The sequence below is a fragment of the Solea solea genome, chromosome 10 (genome assembly GCF_958295425.1).
Source record: "Solea solea chromosome 10, fSolSol10.1, whole genome shotgun sequence".
In the NCBI taxonomy this organism is placed as follows: Eukaryota; Metazoa; Chordata; class Actinopteri; order Pleuronectiformes; family Soleidae; genus Solea; species Solea solea.
The window spans coordinates 8360807-8379407 of record NC_081143.1 but is presented as its reverse complement, the minus strand read 5'-3'; the positions used below and the strand labels follow the sequence as shown (position 1 = coordinate 8379407).

The window sequence follows — 18601 nt, the reverse complement described above, 5'->3', positions numbered from 1 at the left end:
AGAAAACATCTGTGGTTCTCACAGATCTGCAAGATCCTGTATATCATACATTATTATCATTTCACTGAAGTCTGTTGTAAAATATGTTACTCAAATGAAAAATGACAATACTTCAGTTCCTCAGAAAGGAGGTTCTGCCTCATTGGGACCAGGTTGTGGTCTCCATGAGGACTACTGGTCCTGACAAGGTCAGTATTTATGTCAAAAATTGCTCGCACTCACACACACACACACCCAGAAGAAGAGTTAATGAGCCTTTCTTTTTTGCTGAGTTTGACATGTTAAGAAAGAAAGGGAATTAGAACAGCTGCTCTCTTTTTTTTTTCTCTGAGTGCATCCGTCCTTGTCCATCACAAGTGTGTGTGTGTGTGTGTGTGTGTGTGTGTGTTTGCATGTGTGTGTGTGCGTGCTCACCAGCAGTGATGGTGTCCTTCTCCTTGGCATTGAGCTCCTCCACCTCTCCTCTCCTGCGCAGCTCAAACCTGCGAGCGTGTCCTTCTCTGGGCTTCCACAGCTCTTGGAGCAACAGTGGCTTTTCGTTGTCCCCCAGCGCGCGCAAGCACTCAGTCCGCCACCCCCCTCCTCCGATCCCCCCTCCCCCCTCCAGTCGTCCGATGACATCGCACAGGACATAAGAGTGGGCCGCATCCTTGTTGAGCGAGTAGCGCTCGAGTGCCTCTTTGACCAGTTCCTGCGCGCTGGAGCGCGGCGTGGCCAGGACGCTCTTGTAGTTGGCACCGGCACATATCTCATCTCCAAATATCTTCAGCACCCCGGGGGCCGAGCTCTGTGTGGAGAGTTCAGCCGGGTCGTCCACCGGCCGCTCTGGGGGTTCAGTCGTAGAGCGCCGGTCCCCACGGGTGTTTGTCCCAGCCTCTGCTGGAACTCGGTCTCTGTAACTCAGAGTACGGTACAGGACCTGGAGCCCAGACGGAAAACACAGTTTAGATATAGATAAGAGATAAGGGTTTTGACCTTGTCATGTTGATTTCTTCCCTTATTTGTGGTGCAGTTTTTCACAGATGTATCTCACTGGTGACAAAGACATGTTTATCCTCTGCTTTTGTGGTAAACCTCTTTTTCTATCACCATAACTTCTAGTCTTTTCTGGGTGCAGTAAACTTTGTTAGTTTGTCAGTGATATGAACAAACTGTGATTAGTTTTTTTTGTACTTTTACACTGAAGTTGTGACTCTTGCATATCTTCTCATCCCTAAGACTAAGCCCTTCCTTTTCTTTGGTTAACATTTACCTTAACACACCACCTTACCTGTGTGAAGGTCCTGCTCTGGCGCTTCAGGCGGCTCTTGGACGGGAGGGACATACTCGCCCCTGAGGAAGAGCCGTAGAACATGATGCTGCTTTGGGCTTCAAATACTCCACAACTGTTGAGCAAGAAAACAGATTTTAACACACACATACACACACATACACAAACACATGGACATGGCATGAAAGGTTATAATGGACTCACTGCAACATTATGCAGAGTAAAAAGAATCCACTCCAAATACCTTGATGGTGTCGCGTACTGTTACGTCTGTGTGCAGCAGCAGCAGCAGCAGCAGCAGCAGCAGCAGCAGCAGCAGCAGCAGCAGCAGCAGCAGCAGCAGCTTTAGCTCTCAGCAGTGAGTGTCAGACGCTTTTCATTTCACTCCACTGTCACCTTTCACAGCCGAGACAGACACAAGATAAGTCAGTTCACAGCAAAAATGAAGTGCTGGCACATCGATAAAAAACTGCTGTGATGTTTAGCATTTAAATGATCTCTTGACTGAGCTCAAGGATTTCTGTGTCTACACAGTGTAAAGCTCAGATTAGAGGAATAATCTAAATGATTTTTCTCCTAAAACACACTGTTCTAAGCTTTTTAAGTTTTGTCAATATTATGGGTGCTTCCATTTTCATGATTATTTTACTATTGTCTGGTTTTGTCCTTCCACCCTCTGGAAATGCAAATAGATTGTTTAGAATGTTTTTTTTTACGATATTAAGGCATATTTTTATCACACATGAAAAAGGGAAATCTTTACATGAAGGAAACCATGCCCTTGAAATTGTTAACACTGCACTAATACTCCACCACTGTTCTGAATCAATAAGTTGCTTTGTATTTCAAACAATTACAATCTAAGTTTAGCTTTTTACCAGCCCCAGTTCTTACCAAATCTATTAAACTCTCTTTAGAACAGGGCAAACAATTTTGCAATATTTGAATGAAAACAAAAGACACAAAAACCACGGCAGCTGATGAGGCGATAATTCTTTTTTTTTACTCCGTCTAATAAAATATAACTGTTTAATTGTGTTTTTCATTAAAATAATGTGTAAACTAAATGTTAAATACATGAAACTGGTTATCAAAAAACTGGATAAAGAAATAAAGTTTTGCCATTATTATTAAAAAAACAGCAAATATCCTCTAAATAACACTGATGACATTTACGCTTTAGTGATGAAGGGCAAAGCAAGTGTTTGGCATTTTTGGCTCGATACAACATTCAAGATTAAATGACTTTCTCATTTTTTCTCTTGCACATTGGATCAAGTTTTCTCTGCTCAGCTCTAACAGTTCATATTTTTGGCATTGCTACGTCGTCTTTTATTTGACCGTTTTTAAAAACGCCTCTTTCTCACAGCTTTTGTGTAAAAATATCCCCTAAAACATGGTGAAACTGAACATTAAGCACAAATTTAAAAAGGGACAGATGACCTGCCTGCATCAGGATCGTCCGTGTCCCCACAGAAGGTGAGTCACACTTCACACATGGCTTTGGATGAACTCTATTGACCGACCGAGGCCTTAAATGCAGGTTACACTGTGTGAGCATCGCACAGCCAGTGCAGTTGCACAGTTACCACTCGATGAAAGCGGTCGTACATCTTATTTCAACCTCTTGTGCAGTTATGCACATACAGTACGTGGCACGAGTTTGCTTTTCAGCAAATATGTGGCAATCAGCCTAAAAGGTGTTGTTCGAGCTGACACTGCAAAGCACTGGTGGGATAACGTGACTATTTTGAATGGCTGCTAATCCGCAGTAATCTGGCTACTTGGCCACAGTTAACTCAATCCTGGGAGCAACAAATCCCCTCCTGTACCTGCACACAGAAAAACACACATAGCACAAAAAGGAACATTCAGCATTGTGGGCCAATATACTATAAAGTGGACACTGCGATAAAAAGCATGCATTATAAATTTCAACCATAGACATGCTGCTGCACTGTTTGTCAGGGACTCACGATATTGGACTTTTTGCCGATATCCCATATACCGATATATCGGAGTGCTTGGGCCGATAAACAAATACGATATACTACTAAGATGGTGCTGATAATGTCGTGCACCCCTGACATTTGTGAGCTCAAAATACCATGTTGAGCACTGTTATCGGCTGGTATTGCAATGTATAACTATGGCTAGCAATATGGTGTCGACACGGGGACTTTTATTCTGAAAAAACTGACTTCCTGTGCCGCTCGTGCTGAATTCTGCTGAACTGAAGCCTTGTGTTCCATCATCCGGATGGAGCCGGTGGAAGCTGACACGCTGACTAAAGTGGATACGTAACACTTCCAATGCCGTGACAGAGACACGCTACGCAACCGATACGTATTCACACTAACCCTCAGACTAAAAAGGATGTGTACTAAAGCTGATCGGAATCGCATTTGAAACCACCTCTGAATGTGGTTTGAATCAGCTTTGGAAAAATCGCGTTATCATGTGAACTGATTACCGACCCAACCGCAAACACATGCTGCCAACAGCCAGTGAAAAAGAGTCGGTGGGACACACCAGGACATAGCGTCAGAAGACGACAGGAAGTAGCAGGACTATCTAAACAACAATGCCAACATAGCCTTCACCCATACCTGTCTTTACTTCTATGATTTCTCAGAGCACATAGCTGCGCAATCAACAGCAACAGCGAAGAACTGTCTGTCGTCCATGTTTGTTTACCCCACTGCCGCTATCGTAGACTCCAGAACTACGGTGGCCTTCAGATACCAGAAAGGATGACATCTTTTTAACATGGCTATTGAGTCGTGCCATTTTTTTTTTTTATTTCGTTTGTAAAATGTACATACAATCATGCAAGATAGGGTTAGTGTTTATTACCTTTAACCGTTTAACCAGTGGTTCTCAAACCTGGGCCACCTGAGAAAATATTGAGCTCTCAAAGTAACATTATCACCAACGTTAAAATACAGTGGTGTAAACAGACCGAGCGAGGTGAGCTACAGACTCTTCACAGGAGGCAGATTAATAACATCCATCATCCTGTTCCTCACATTTACTTCTGACACTGGTGTAAAGAAATTAGACTATTAGACGATTATATTTCCACGTATTTGTTTCATTATCTACCCACTGGCATACCCTGGTATATACAGCAAAACAGCATTTCTGATTTTCCTCCAAGTTCCAACCAGAGGAAGCTCATGTACCACTGGTGGTACGCATACCACAATTTGAGAACCATGTGTTCACATAAAGTATAAGCTATAGAATATGTTTAAACATAGTTCATGCTCTTAAATTATATAATTTTTTGTTTACAATATTAAGGCAATAATAGTCAAAAGAATGACTAAAGGAGTATTTCAATAAGGTTGTTCAGGATAATGTAGAGCCAGACTTTAACTTCTTCTCCAGCACCTTTTCACCTGCTGTCTGTCCTTGTCTCTGAGCTGCGAGGTCAACATTTCACACTGAATTAGAAACACATCTGAAGCAGCAGGACAACATGAGGCTCAACTTGGTGATTACTACACGTTTCTGGCCTTAATTTTGCGCCCGCCTGTCTGTTTACGACTCTGGTCGTCAGTAGCAACCGCCGTAGCAACAAAAGGCAGAAAGAAATCCTGAGAAATTAATCCGCCGCTGCTCCTGACGACGACGACGAAGATGATGATGGTGGTGATGATGATGATGATGATGAGTCGGCCTCTGTCGGCCACCAGGTGTATCTGATCACCAATCACGTGAATAATCAATGAGCCTGATCGATAATCTGAACAACAGTCAACAAGAGTGACTTATATAAAATCGTGTTTTCATTCTGAAGGCGTTTAACGACAGGGTCGTAAATGAAATAGGGGGAGAAAAAAAGTTGAGGTGTGATTCCAGCAGTGACGAGCCCGTGTCCCCCAGGACTCTGCTGGGTGTCTGTTGCGTTAATACTCACACTGCCTGCAATGCGTGGCTCCATGGAGCTGCCGGGGACTCTCTCCTGGCTTCCCTCTCATTCCGTTTCCCATACAAAGGCAGAAAATCCCCGGTAAGGCGGGGGAAAAACACCCGGTGACACGCAGCTGTCCCAGGCTGCCACCTGCATCCCCGCTATAGCCCGTTAACTTGGACCACAACCCGCCGCTGAGTGCTGCCGGCTCTGTGCGCACATCCCCGCCGACTGTCCAGCAATGTCCACTGCCTCCGGCAACCGCATTCCCACATTCACAACGGAGGTTCACGGCCGAGTGTCGACGGAAACACCCGAGCTTCACCTCGGCGCACCTGCTCTGGCGTTCGAGTGAACGGAGATGACTCCGCCTGGCGGACACCGAGGAGAATTACATATAGGAATATAAACAGTATTTTTTTCTTTTCTTTTTTTAAAATAAAATTAAATAAAAGAAAACAGCCAGAATTCCTAGAAAAAAAAGACAGAATTATGGCTTTTTTTGAATTTTTTATTTTGTTTCAAAAAAAAATTCACACGTGGCCCTAATCCTCTTATTTTCTCTTTGTGCAAATATTTTTCTGAGAGGTTCTGTGGAAGAATGGAGACTATTCTGGTCATTTATTGACGTATTTTGTCTTGACATACACTTTAAGCAGTCATTTCTTCTTAGATTAACACAGTACTTAAGATGTTCTTAAGATAAGACGATAACAATAAGATATGCAAATATTTAACAAAATGATTATTATCCATTGTGATTGGAATATTAGTCCATTACAGTTCAAATCAAATAAAATGTATTTAGAAAGCATGTTTAAATAAAAGGAGTTGATCAGTTTCATTAGAAAAAATCAAGTGTATATACATGCATGAATAACTTCTCATGTATAATAATCAGGATTAACTAACTAATAATGAAATAAATAACTACATGTGATTCCTCTAATCTTGTCAAAGTCAGATTATGTGATAACTTTTATTTAGTGTTTTTACCATGAAGGTGCCTTTGAATAAGAATCAGCTAAAACGTAGAAAATGTAGTTGAGAGATATCTGTAGATCAAAATGTTAGAAGTGCATATTGTTCACAATAAAGCAATATTAAAAAAACAAAAATCACATTTTTATATTTGATAAATTGATAAAATGTGTGGAGCTATAAACATTTGAAAAGGTGAAACATAACAAGTTTGAGTCCAAGAGTATACTGCATGAAAAAAGCTTTTTTATTACAAGAGAAATAGAAAAGATAAAAGCATTGTCGGCATCATAGAGGCTCATCACAGCACACAAGCACCACAGATACAATAACCAATAATAAAAAGGACCTGGAGGAAGAGACAAAGAATATAGGACAATATAATGAGTCGTGTAGGAACCAGAATGAAAACACTAGCAGCGCTGAAAACAGAGCCACGATCACAGAGCATCTATCAAAAATGTAGGTCCATGAAGGCATCATGGAGAGTTTATCAAACCACAGAGGTCTATACAAAGTCCGGTGTGCGTCAGATGTCTTAATGTTCACAGAGACGAGAAAGACAAATACTTCATCACACCCTTCTGTGGAGCTCGTCTCCATCCTGGTCCTAAAACTCCATAAATTCATCATTTGGTTTGTCCCAGCGGCTCAAGTGAGCACAGAGGATAGTGAGATACCGCTTCATTCCAAACTGAGATGTCCATAATGTGACAAATGTAACTGCCAGTCGGCCTCGATGCAGAATACCTCCTCCCTGCTGAGTATAAATAAATAAATAAATAAATAAATAAATAAATATTGGAACTCAGGAGTATTCATTTGTCTCTAAATACATAAAAAGCTCTAAAACAATAAATGGATTTAGCAGAAATGTGGTGTTTTTTTCCTACGAGCAGAAACGTGACACTAAGAACTGCTGCGATCTACATCCAGACGGTCTTTTTCATCATGTTGCACAACCATGCTCTACAGAGGCTCAGAGTGGACAAAGTTTAACACTGGATTTTGCATTTTCGCAGAGGGTGAATCGATGGTTTGGTTGGTTGTAATTAACAATCCTAAGTGCTGAATCTTTAAATCCTCCTCCTGTTTGGTTTCTCTTTAAATATTACCCATAGGTAAAGCTTACAGTTCACTTTTTGGTGCTGCTGCCTGAAACGGCCAAAGCAGATTGGTGGCTTCACGGGCTTTTAAGCCAAAATGAGATCAGATCCTGAGACACAGACAGTAGTGAAAATGTGTTAAAGGTAGAGTATGTTCTCTTTGTTTTGCTCTGGGTTGGTACACTTCTGGTTTTCTGGGTGTGTTATTCTCCAGTCAATAACAGCGGGGTGGGCGGGGCCATCAGGTATCATAAGCGGCAGTAATAATAATGGCAGACACGGCACAGACGAAACACTAGTTGTTGCTGTTGAGTGAATCTGGGGTTGGTCTCTGGCGAGTGTTGAACGAGAGGACGCTAACGAAGTGCAATGTGGATGCGGCCTCTTTCCTGTCGGACTGCTAAGTCGCTAATAACTCCTGACAAACAGGGTCTGACAAACAAACCCTGCAGGTCTGTGGAGTTTGAGCCTTCAATCACATGAGCCACCGCTCCCACTGATGCAAGCTACCCATAGACAAGCGAAGAGAGAACTTGAAAGGTTGCCAGTTTGAATCCCCACCAGATCAACGGACCCACTGCTCATTGTTAACTGCACACTCTAAATTGACCGCAGTCACGGGGAAGCACATCTAGTGCTCTCCTTGTGCCGGTTCTAAGTCCGGATAAACGTGAGGGTTGTGTCAGGAAATCCAGCGTAAAAATCTCTGCCAAATCAAATGTTTTGGCCAAAACACGTAAGTACACATCCCCTATTATTTTTATGCGAGACTTTCGGTCTGGCATATCCGGTCAGCAGTAAGGCAGCTTCACGCAGCAGGCAGGACGTGAACTTTGAAAGATAAACAGGTATCATGTGTGCAGTCCGTTTACAAGTATACAAGTTAAAGGCTTAAAATGGAATGGGAATGTTTTGATCATTCAAGGAAACACGCTGTGGCTGAAAGCCTTAAATTTAAAGAAGAATCGGGATGTCAATGTAGACATGGTTTGGGTATGAAACCCCAGCAAAAACGAGCCATGCAATTAAAACCGGATGATAGTGGCTACCTTTATTGATGAATTATTTCATTTAATTCATTCATTCAACCGACCACACCGAGTGAGAGCACAAAATCATTTAAAATATCCTCATACGTTATCCTGACACGTTATATCATGTACGTCATGTCGTCCTCATGCCGATGTGGAACTGATCTGTCATATCGATGTTATCGATAGTTAACAAAGCTAATTTAAGTTCATACCGGAAGTGGCGCACAAAAATAGAAAGTCGGACCCCTAGTTTACTTCCGCTATCCGTTATCGGAGATTCCGTGCAACTCGTTGTGACCAGGCTGCGTTTGCAAGCACCAACGCACAATTCCTGCATACTTAGGAGAGCAGAGGTTTCAAAAAGTATTTCTTTCAGACATGTTAGAAGCAGGAGATGTTCAAATGCAAACGTATGTGTTCAAGGTACATGCATTCACGTGTAAACATAGATTCAGCCAGTGATAGGCTTTGGATTCATGTGAGTCAGATAGTGTATATTTACAACCACAAAAACAAACACACTTTCCCAAACACACTTTCATACACACACACACACACCTGAGATGCCTTAATATTGGGCCAGATTGTTCAACAATACTATAGCTTCAGTTTCCTTTCAAGTGTGAGACATACAGTATAAATGGAAGTGTGCTATTAGTTGCGGCAGTAGGTGATTTTCCTGGCAGTGCTGAATCAGACAGTGGTTTCCTCCTCTGAGGTTCAACCATGTGGCTTTGACAGATGGGTCCCATCCATTAAAGACGGCGGTGAAGAAGATGATCATAGGCTAACACTATAAGTACGTCAAAAGAAGAAAATATAGGTGAAGTCAACATATACTGTACGTCATTGATAGATTATATATACTGTATAAATATGCACTGATGACATCTTCACTTATTAACCAACGACAGTTTACTATTAGAATTCAGTAAATATTCTAGATAATCTACTAAGCAGAGCTGAGTAAAGCTGGAAGCACATAGGTAAAGTCTTCAAGACTGACACCATGAATATTAGTCAACATAAAAAAAATGAATAAAAATGAATAATAATAATAATAGCATCCTGCTGTCATGCTTCATATGGAAATCACAGTAAATTACCGACTGAAGCAACTGCTGTTAAAACCATATAGAGTGTAAACTTATAACAACAGAGAAGATACTATCCAATGCTCTGAATTGACACGATGTTGCAGCCTAATTAATCCAAATAACACCTTCTGCTAAATGACAATGGTAACACTTTAAAAAATGGCCCTAATTAAGATATTCAAGTCAGTTAAAGCTGCTGTCAGTGTAGCCTTTTATTTCAAATGTAAGTTAAATACAGTAGCTCTACATTCTCAAGGCTCCAAGATGAAAAATAATCTGAGGACTCCCTCATGTACTGTATCCCTCAATTATTTGATTTGAATGTAAACCATTTACTATTCAGTGTACTCTGAAGTAAAAACAGTAACAATGTAGGACTATGCACAGTATATCATGATCATTTCAATGGATGAATATGGAAGCTTTTCATGGACTCCCTGGCAGTGTTTCCCAGACCTTCATTCTCTCAGTCTGACGGTAAATCGGGAAGAAGCAATTCAAGCATCCCACATTTGATCCACTCAGGAGACCAGAACTCCAATGCCCGCCTCATCAGATGTGTTCATGAGGGGACACGGGGTGGTGGGGACGGGGGGACGACATCACTGACAGCAGCTTTAATTGTAAACATTGTCTTCCTTTTCACAATAAGACTCAATTCAGCTTCTGAGCACTGAAAACTGGACACGCACCACAAAGAGAGAAAGCTCCAAGAATAGCAATTTAACCCCTGATTATTGGAATGAAAATAAATACCTGCCAAAACACTGTGAAATTAAAATCAAAGTGCACCAAAGTTGTGTCTCATTTCACAGGCTGCCTCCTTTGAAGTCCAGATCCATCACAATGAGCGCTGACTGGGCAGTATCATAGCAAAGTCTCCTCCAAATATAGCCTACACTAGTGTTTGCTTTGGGACTCTCAGCGTCCTACAATCTATTTCATGCCGGTCAGTGGCTTAATGGTGTGTTCAGATATCCTCATCAACTCGTAAAGCTGGGAAGTGACACATAACCGCATCATCTAAATGAGGTATTTGACTTCAGGTGGCCACCAGTGCCCAAGCTTGAGTAGAATGTAAATAATGCATTAGTGTAATTCCCACTGGGGACGATTCACTCAATAAATCTCTCTAAACACTGTCCACCAGAAGGCGTGGACAAAAAAGGATGGTGATGCTCACCTGAGTCACCTTCAGTCACTATTGTGTCCCGAGGAAATGGACCGATGACAGACAGAAGGTATGACTCGGCCCTTAGTCATGATGTATTTAACTTCATGAGCTGACTCTGTGAGGTTACACTGAATATGATTTGGAGGAGGCACATGGTCACCAAATGAAGCAGCCTCTGAACCTGAACACAGCTCGCAACCTCTCATTGAAGTAGCTCAAACACAGGAGCTACTCCCTGTGAGGTCAGCGCTGATGTCATCTGGCGGTCTGGACCTGGTTGGGCGCCTCGGCATAGAGGTACTTCCAGATGGCGTAGTAGTGTATGGCTGCTCCCATAGCAACGAACAGGTGCCAAATGGCATGAGCGAATGGGACGATGCCATCACTTTTGAAGAAGACCATCCCCAGGCAGTAGCAAGCTCCGCCCGCCAGAAGCTCGCACAGCCCCGACTGCTCCGGCTGCAGAAGCAAAAAAAAGAAAAGTTGATTATAAGAGACAATTACAATGCAGACATGAGTATACAGATGAGACTGGAGGAGAGGGCTCACCATGGAGAGGATGACCAGGGCAGGAAACACACCCATCATAGTGTAGCAGATTAACTCCATGATCTTATACCTGACACACACACACAGACATATTTATTCAACTGTAAAATAACAGTAAAAATTATCCACATTCTAGCTTTTTCTGTCAGTGTCATAGTTTATGTTTAGTATTTAAGCAGCAGAGATCAGAGGATACGATGATTTTTGTTCCTAGTAGGAGTTAACGTACATCGCTGCACCTCCTCCTTCCTGGACTCCTCATTTCACACTATCGTCTGATCCGGTTGACTGGGTCAGAATTCACACTTTACAACTCAGTTGTCTGCCATCTTAATGTGACTGGTATTCAAGGTTATGTAATGTTAAAGATATGACATGTAATATTTCTGGATTACAATCTCCTACAACAAGATTATTTTATATTTCTATTCAAGGAAATGGACCATAAAGACGTCCGAGAGCCTTTTGAGGTGAGGCAGCTCTACAGGGGCCGCCATTTTGGACCACTGAGTTTTTACAGTAGCCCACAATGGACAAAGGTAACATCTTTTGAATCTGGTGCTAACTGAAGGCTACATACTGTAGGTTCACCAACACACTGGAAGGTAAAGGTGAGGCGAGAAATCTTCAGCTGCGACGTGTAACTTCACTGATAAATGTTGCTAAATTTGACACATTCTACCCAGGTGTGCTGGAATAAAACACACTGTTTTACACAAGTTTAACAAGCTCAGGGTAAAAAGGTTATTTAAGAACGTTTTGAAGTTAGATGACAACTTGTTGATTGGGAACGGCCACACCTCTTTTGCTGTTTGTGCCCTGTGTCTTCAAAATAAAAGCACCAGCTTTTTCCCAACAACAGCATAAGATGTTAAACTCCTCAATCCCTCTCAGGCAAAACGTACGGTAAGGCTGTGTATGAATTCATATTAATACATGTAACTTAACAAAGTGGCTTCATGAAGGAAAAAAAAAATCTTATGCAAGAACAGCAGAAGGCTTTGACCAATCACAGGACAGTTTAGAGAGTGAGTGGGCGCTCTTTTGGCTGTTCCACTACATCTCCTCTGCATGCACCTCTCTTCAGTCATAGGATTGTCAGTTCCTATGCTACAAAGTGGAGTTTCAGAGATGGAGAGATGTAGTTTTGATCCCAAAATATGAGTTAAGTAAAACCCATAGATTAAACTAATATTCTTAGCCTTAGCCCCTATCATTTAATGACCTATAGCTCACCTATTTCCACTCTGAAAGGCTATACATTTTGGTGAAAATAAAGTATGGTACGAAATTATAATAGAGTTTAGAGAAAATTAGCCATGAAATGAAAACTCTGGAAGTACAGAGGCAAACCGCAAGGTTAAAAACTTGTATGAGAGGGCTCAGATAAAGATACGGGTAAAGGTTGGACGTATGAGCTGACCTCTCATGGAAGAAGAAGACATAGGTGGTTCCAAAAGAGGCCATGACCCAGACCAGCCAGCGCATGTGACACGCCCAGGGACCCAGTTCCCGCAGGTTTAGCCTGGTTCAGCATCAATGGAGAGAAATTACTTTCACTATACTGTATAAAATTACCACAGGAACACACACACACACACACACTCGGGATAATGGGTTGTTTACCAAGGGGCATAGGAGGCAGCAATGAAGAAATAGATGACCATCCTGTCACACATGTGGAAACAGTGTTCAACAGACCTGAGCAGAGAAATCAAACATCATCACCTGTGTTTCTACAACTCAACCAAATAATGGAAAAGGTGTGTGTGTGTGTGTGTGTGTACCGTAAGTGGCTCTTCTTCCAGGCCACAGTGTGGAACAGGGTGGAGATGATGAAGAGCGAGCTGAGCCCTGCTCCGTACACCCAGGCCGACAGCTGCTCCCATTGGTCCGCCGAGTGGAAGTGCAACAAGGAGCTGCCCAGCAGACTGGGAATTATCCATAACTAAGTGGAGTCACAACATAATATGAAACACGAGATACAAAACAGACAGATGGACATGTAAGATGTATCACAGTATGTGTAGAGTGAAACAAAAGTGTTTTCACTCAGTGTGTCACTTTATCTGTCCAATTAATGGCCACTTCCTGTGGACTGTGTGTGTGTGTGTATTCACCGCATGTGTAGCACAGTTGGCAGCATGCTCATATTCTGTGGGCTGGTATCTCTTGTTAGGAGGAACACGGTTGTTCATATACCTGGAAGAATCAAAAATATCAGAGTGAAATTAGTCGTATTTTCCAAAACCACTTCTGGTTTCAGGTTCTCTAAGGTTAAACTGGGTTTAACAAAAACACTTCTGATACGTTTTTAGACCAAACGATTGATAATTTAATCAAGAAAATAACACAGATAAACGAGTAATGAAAATATCTAACCAAAACATTTTCTTTTTCAGTAAAACACCACTTGCCAAAGCTTTTAAAAACAACATTGGTGGAAATTATACATGTTTCATAATGTGTATATAATGAATCTTCTTCAGTTTAATTTTTCTTCCTCCTCATGTCCCAAAAACATCCTCGTCATCATCATTATCGTCAATATTTTTGTTTCAATTTGTGTCTCACCCCACCCTGTCCTTTTGCTAAGCAACGCTCCATCATGCTTCAACTTGTTGCCATGGCTGCTGTTGCCTGGCAACACTGGGGAACCATGGACTGACACAAGCAGAGATTTGTCCCGACGATTTCTTTCATAAGTGCTTTGCGCAGATAAATGTACCTGCACATGCACAGACACACACACACACTCACACAAATCCCAAATAAACACAATAGAGCTCGGGAGGTAGCACTCCATCAGTGATGTCACTGTTGTCATGGAAACCACCGAGCAGGGATACCACACCAGAAAATTCCCTCCTTGCTCCTTTCATCTTTCTTTCCTCACATCACTCTCTCCAGTTCCCTGGTCATGTCGCCTCTCTGCTTTCCGATGGGGTTTAATTAACATGCAGGACTGCAAATAGATAAAGATGTCCACACAGACAAACATAACACAGACTCACATACGCACGCATGCACACAAACCATAGCCCCTCCCTTTTGTATGGTGCGTCTTGCAGAGCAAGATTTCATAAGAGACCTAGATTTAACAATGTCTCTGTCTCTCTCGACTTGAAATGAGAACGAGGCTCCCGATGCAGAGAAAACCACTCCAATCAAAAATTCACACACAGGAAATCAACACATGAAATTCAACATCGAGGAGAGGTAGCATACAAAGATATCCGATATCTATGGAGCTGTACATGTATGTGCCATTAAACAGCTACGTGACTCTCAAATCAAACCCAGAGATATGCCAAATCACTTTCTTTTAAATGTGTGTTGTTTTATTTTTAAATAACCCTAATTATGTCACTGATTCGGTGTGGACAGATAGTGGAGATTATAAAGCAAAAGGTGTCCATGTGCTGTAGGGGTAAAGATGTAAAAGAGGTGGTAACAAACATGTCTCATCCTCTCTCCTCTCGTTCCGTGTGTGTCCTGTCCTTAAGCAGCTGTTTTTAAAGTAACACTCATTAGGAGCTATTAATAAAAACCCACCCAGCGCAAACACATCTTCCTGTCCCAAATAAAGGCTGTAACCATCACCGGCTTCCCACTGTCTGACTGGCACGCGCTTTAGGACCTGGTCTGGTGTAAACACTGACCTTGTGAGGACCAGTAGTCCACATAGAGGCCAAAAACCTGTAGAACTGGTGAGGTGTGGCTATATGTTAAGGCTAGGCTGACCAAATGAATAGAAGTCAGTGCGGAGTCCTTAGAAGGACAGCTGTGTGAACCTGTGTGTGTGCTTGTGTGTTTGTGTGCGTGTCAGGGCCAGGCCCCGCAGGCTTGGCCGGGTCACTAATGACTTTATCAAGCTGGCTGATAATTAGCAGGACAGAAGCCAGACAGAGAGACACAGGGAGGGAAGTGGTCAAAGAGGAGTGGAGCCGTGGAAACAGTGACAGCAGGACGGACAGAAGGAACTCTGCCTGCTTTAGTCGTCTTATTGAACCATGAAGACCATCCACTTAATGGTCAACATGAATTAATGTCAAAGGCGGTTTTTACGGTCAAGAAAGTCCCACTCTTTACGGTAATGGCACGTACTTAAGAAAGTGTAAAATAAATTCCAGTGGCGGAAATGATTGATTATTGATAATAAGATGTGGACTAGTGTGAAAGTGAATGGTTGTTTGTCTGGTGACCTGTCCGGGGTGTGACCCCCGCCTTTCACCCTGTGTCAGCTGGGATTGGCTCCAGCTCCGCCCACGACCTTTAGGTGGAGAATAAAGCAGCAATAATCTGATCATGTTTACCTTACCATGAGCTGTACATATACACAGAGTAGTCCATTCACATGTCTGCATGACGTAACTTAGAGCTCAATACTCGGTGTATCTTCATCTCATTAGCGATTATTCCAAACAAAATATCATCAAGTGGCAGTGGTAGTGACGTCACCTATAAGAATCTGAATTCAAGATTTGTGATTTTGAATTTGTACATTTTCAATTTACATAACTAACCTCAAGACGAGCTGACACTCATTGGGGAAATGTACAAGCTTATTTTCCCTTAGAGATTTACATTCGAACAAACTCTGCTTGCAACCAGCAAAGTCGCCCCCTGGTGGCCATTCTTTATGTTTTCACTTCCTAATTGGCCTCACCAAGCACACAGTAAGACTAGGTGCAATTTTTATATACATATCCATGGATTATATTTGGATTATATGATGTTTGCATGGCAGTGTCTTTTTTTTAGATTATTATCTTAATTATTGTTGTCCATGAAAAGTAACATTTTCACCCGTTTTAAACATAATCTGTCTTAATCTATCATATTATTGATGTCCATGAAAAGTTAAATTTTTTACCCATTTTATATTATATTAACATAATCTGTAAAAAACAACATACTAAAACAAAATACTACAATTCAAATCATATGAATGCAAAAAAAAAGCAGCAGCAACTGAATCCAAGATGATTTGATATTTTTTCTTAATCTGTGATTGATTTTTGTTCTTGCTGATTGGTTAATCAACGCAACATTAAACATCCCAGTTTTAATGTAAATCTGTGGATTAAACAACCAGTCAAACAAAGTCAAATATGATCTACTTTGCAGCCAAACAGTAATAATTGTGTCATACAGAAGAACTCATACAGTATATAAAACCTATGTGTACCATGACAACACGGTGTGCACAGACTTTCCACACATTTATCGCTTTTCCATGTCTGATTTTGAGCTGAGAAGGATTTCGCTTCAGGCTGGTGGAAAATATCTGTGTTGTAAAGCTCTTGTGCAGAGTGTTCTGTGCTACGAGATGAAACATTCGATGTTTCTTTCTTTTTTTTTTGGGTGAATTCTCGATGATTGACGTAATATTTTCAAGAGAAGAACCTGCCAAGCCTCTAAAGAGAAATGACTAAGTGCTTGTAGACATTCTATTTAAACATCTGTGGGCTTCTTTCAGGTTCTGGGGACTTGTAAATGGACATTATGTGGTACTTTCCCAGGTTTTAACAAAAGACTGATAAAGAGGACAATCAGTAGATGAACTAATAATGAGTTCAAGTCTCAGTTTGACCTCATGAAACCACGACTGCAACTTAATCTGAGACCCAAACAGCTTTCATGTCCAAATATGTTCAGTTAGTCAAAAACAGAGAGAGGACAGCGAGCACAGGCTGTGTGTTTGTCTGTGTGGCCTGACGTGTCTCGGAACAAAATGAGGAGGCAGAGAGGATGATGATGATGATGGTGATGATGATGATGAGGAGGAGGTGGAAAGTGGCAGGTGTTTGTTATTCTTGGAACTGCTCCATCAAATAAACCCTGGACTTAAAGCGTATTTTGAGAGATCCATTAAATAAATAAATAAATAAATAAAAATTACTTCTTCAATATATGACAACTGAAAAACCCTTGCAGCCTCCTTTTCTTCCTCCTCCTCCTCACTATCATCATCATCACCACCACTGACAACAATATGATACATTTGTCTGTTTATTCTCTCACTAAACGTCAGCGGCATGAAATAACGTGACCTACCTTACAAGATTCATTTACAGTGGAAATAAGCAACAGTTGACAGCAGACGGACGGACGGACGGACGGACAGCCTGGATCTTCTTCCTCGGTCAGATGGGATCGACTCAGCCTCAGGTTGTCATCGGCAGTAACTGGCAGCTCTAATGTAACGTGTCACCGCGGGAGCACGTCGTCGTCTCGTCCTCATCTCAAGCGGCACCGAGGGGAGACGGAGCCTCATGCATCCCCGACCCTGCTGCCTCCAGAGGATCCGGTCCGGATGTGATGTGTAGGCGACGGGGTTGTCGGTTTTCCTGCTGCACAGACAGTGCTGGTCTCTCTCTCTCTCTCTCTCTCTCTCTCTCTCTCTCTCTCTTTCTCTCTGTCACTCCCTGAGTGTGTGTGTGTGTGTTCAGCTCATCACGACTCAGTGAGGAAGGCTGTTTTTCATCAATGGATGCTGCCACTGTGGTCCATCGTGCTGATTGTGTGAGTGTACCTGCAGTTCCCCGCTTTGCCTCTAGGTGGCGATGGAGTCTGGCCCATGACACACCGTATGATGTATATACTTGGGAGCAAAGGGAACATTCCTGGGCTATTTCAATGCAAGCGGACTCAAAAGAAACCGATTACTCGTCAACTCACCAGTCAGCAGATCGTCATCTTTTTAAATGTCAAATTCTAGTTAATATTTGTGGAATAGTTTTTGTCACGTGGTTGAAAATGGTTTCAAAAGTTGAAACAATTGTTGTTGTTTTTTGCAGTTAATTTAGTAGAAATATGTGCATGTTTGATATTGCAGAGACTTTTGGCTGCTTTTTTCCATTACTATGTTCAAATGAACATACAGAGGCTAAGAATGTGCAGATTTGAACACAAACATAGAGGGAACATGGGGAAAGGTCGTCTTCAATGCAGGATGATGTTACAATGCACCAGTGAAGCTTCATACAATGGGATTAATAATGGGTAATCAGTGTTGGAAATGTAGGAATGCCACAGGCTCATATCTCCATCTTTTGTGGGATTGCTCCCCTTTTCTTTTCCTTTTTGGAGACAGATTATTAAAACCATTGGAGAGCGGTTAGCGACACCATTACCAGAATCTCCCCAAACGTTTGCTTGGAGACAGATCCCTTCTACCATGTGTCTAAAGCAGAGTCTGCCCTGGTACGAGCTGGGTTTATCATGACACTGAGAAGAATTCTTAGACACTGGAAAAGTCAAGTGAGGCCTGATGTCACAGACTGGTTAAAATGAATGACAGATACAGCCTCCTTTGAGGACCTTATTGCAAGAATGAAGGATATTAGGGGTTCATTCTATGAGGTCTGGTGTCATTTTCTGTATTTTGTACGATTCCAACTAACTAACATACGCTAGCCTTTTTTTTAGTATTTATTTATTAAATTTTATTCATTCATTCATTCAT

At 41.9% G+C, this 18601-nt stretch overlaps 2 protein-coding genes across 5 annotated transcripts in view; both read right to left on the bottom strand.

Moving 5' to 3' along the window:
• Positions 1 to 5520, bottom strand: part of radil (Ras association and DIL domains) — a 43542-nt gene extending 38022 nt beyond the window's left edge. For 2 of the 4 annotated variants that reach the window (XM_058640297.1, XM_058640298.1), the window contains exons 1-4: positions 5196 to 5519; positions 1515 to 1666; positions 1271 to 1385; positions 415 to 919 (exon numbers count right to left, since the gene is read on the bottom strand). In XM_058640297.1, coding sequence (XP_058496280.1) covers positions 415 to 919; positions 1271 to 1354 — 589 coding nt within the window. In that variant the 5' untranslated portion in view covers positions 1355 to 1385; positions 1515 to 1666; positions 5196 to 5519. Of the gene's footprint in view, positions 1 to 414; positions 920 to 1270; positions 1386 to 1514; positions 1667 to 5195 lie in introns of all 4 variants that reach the window. The other 2 variants (XM_058640294.1, XM_058640295.1) reach the window with 2 other exon arrangements.
• Positions 5521 to 8154: 2634 nt separating this feature from the next.
• Positions 8155 to 17825, bottom strand: LOC131467530 (monocyte to macrophage differentiation factor 2-like). The gene is made up of 7 exons (XM_058641496.1): positions 17191 to 17825; positions 13251 to 13332; positions 12918 to 13078; positions 12757 to 12831; positions 12554 to 12655; positions 11131 to 11200; positions 8155 to 11040 (listed from the first exon to the last, which is right to left on the bottom strand). Exons 1-7 carry the CDS (start codon positions 17202 to 17204, stop codon positions 10837 to 10839), a joined length of 708 nt encoding a protein of 235 aa, XP_058497479.1. The 5' UTR covers positions 17205 to 17825; the 3' UTR covers positions 8155 to 10836.
• Positions 17826 to 18601: the final 776 nt, after the last annotated feature.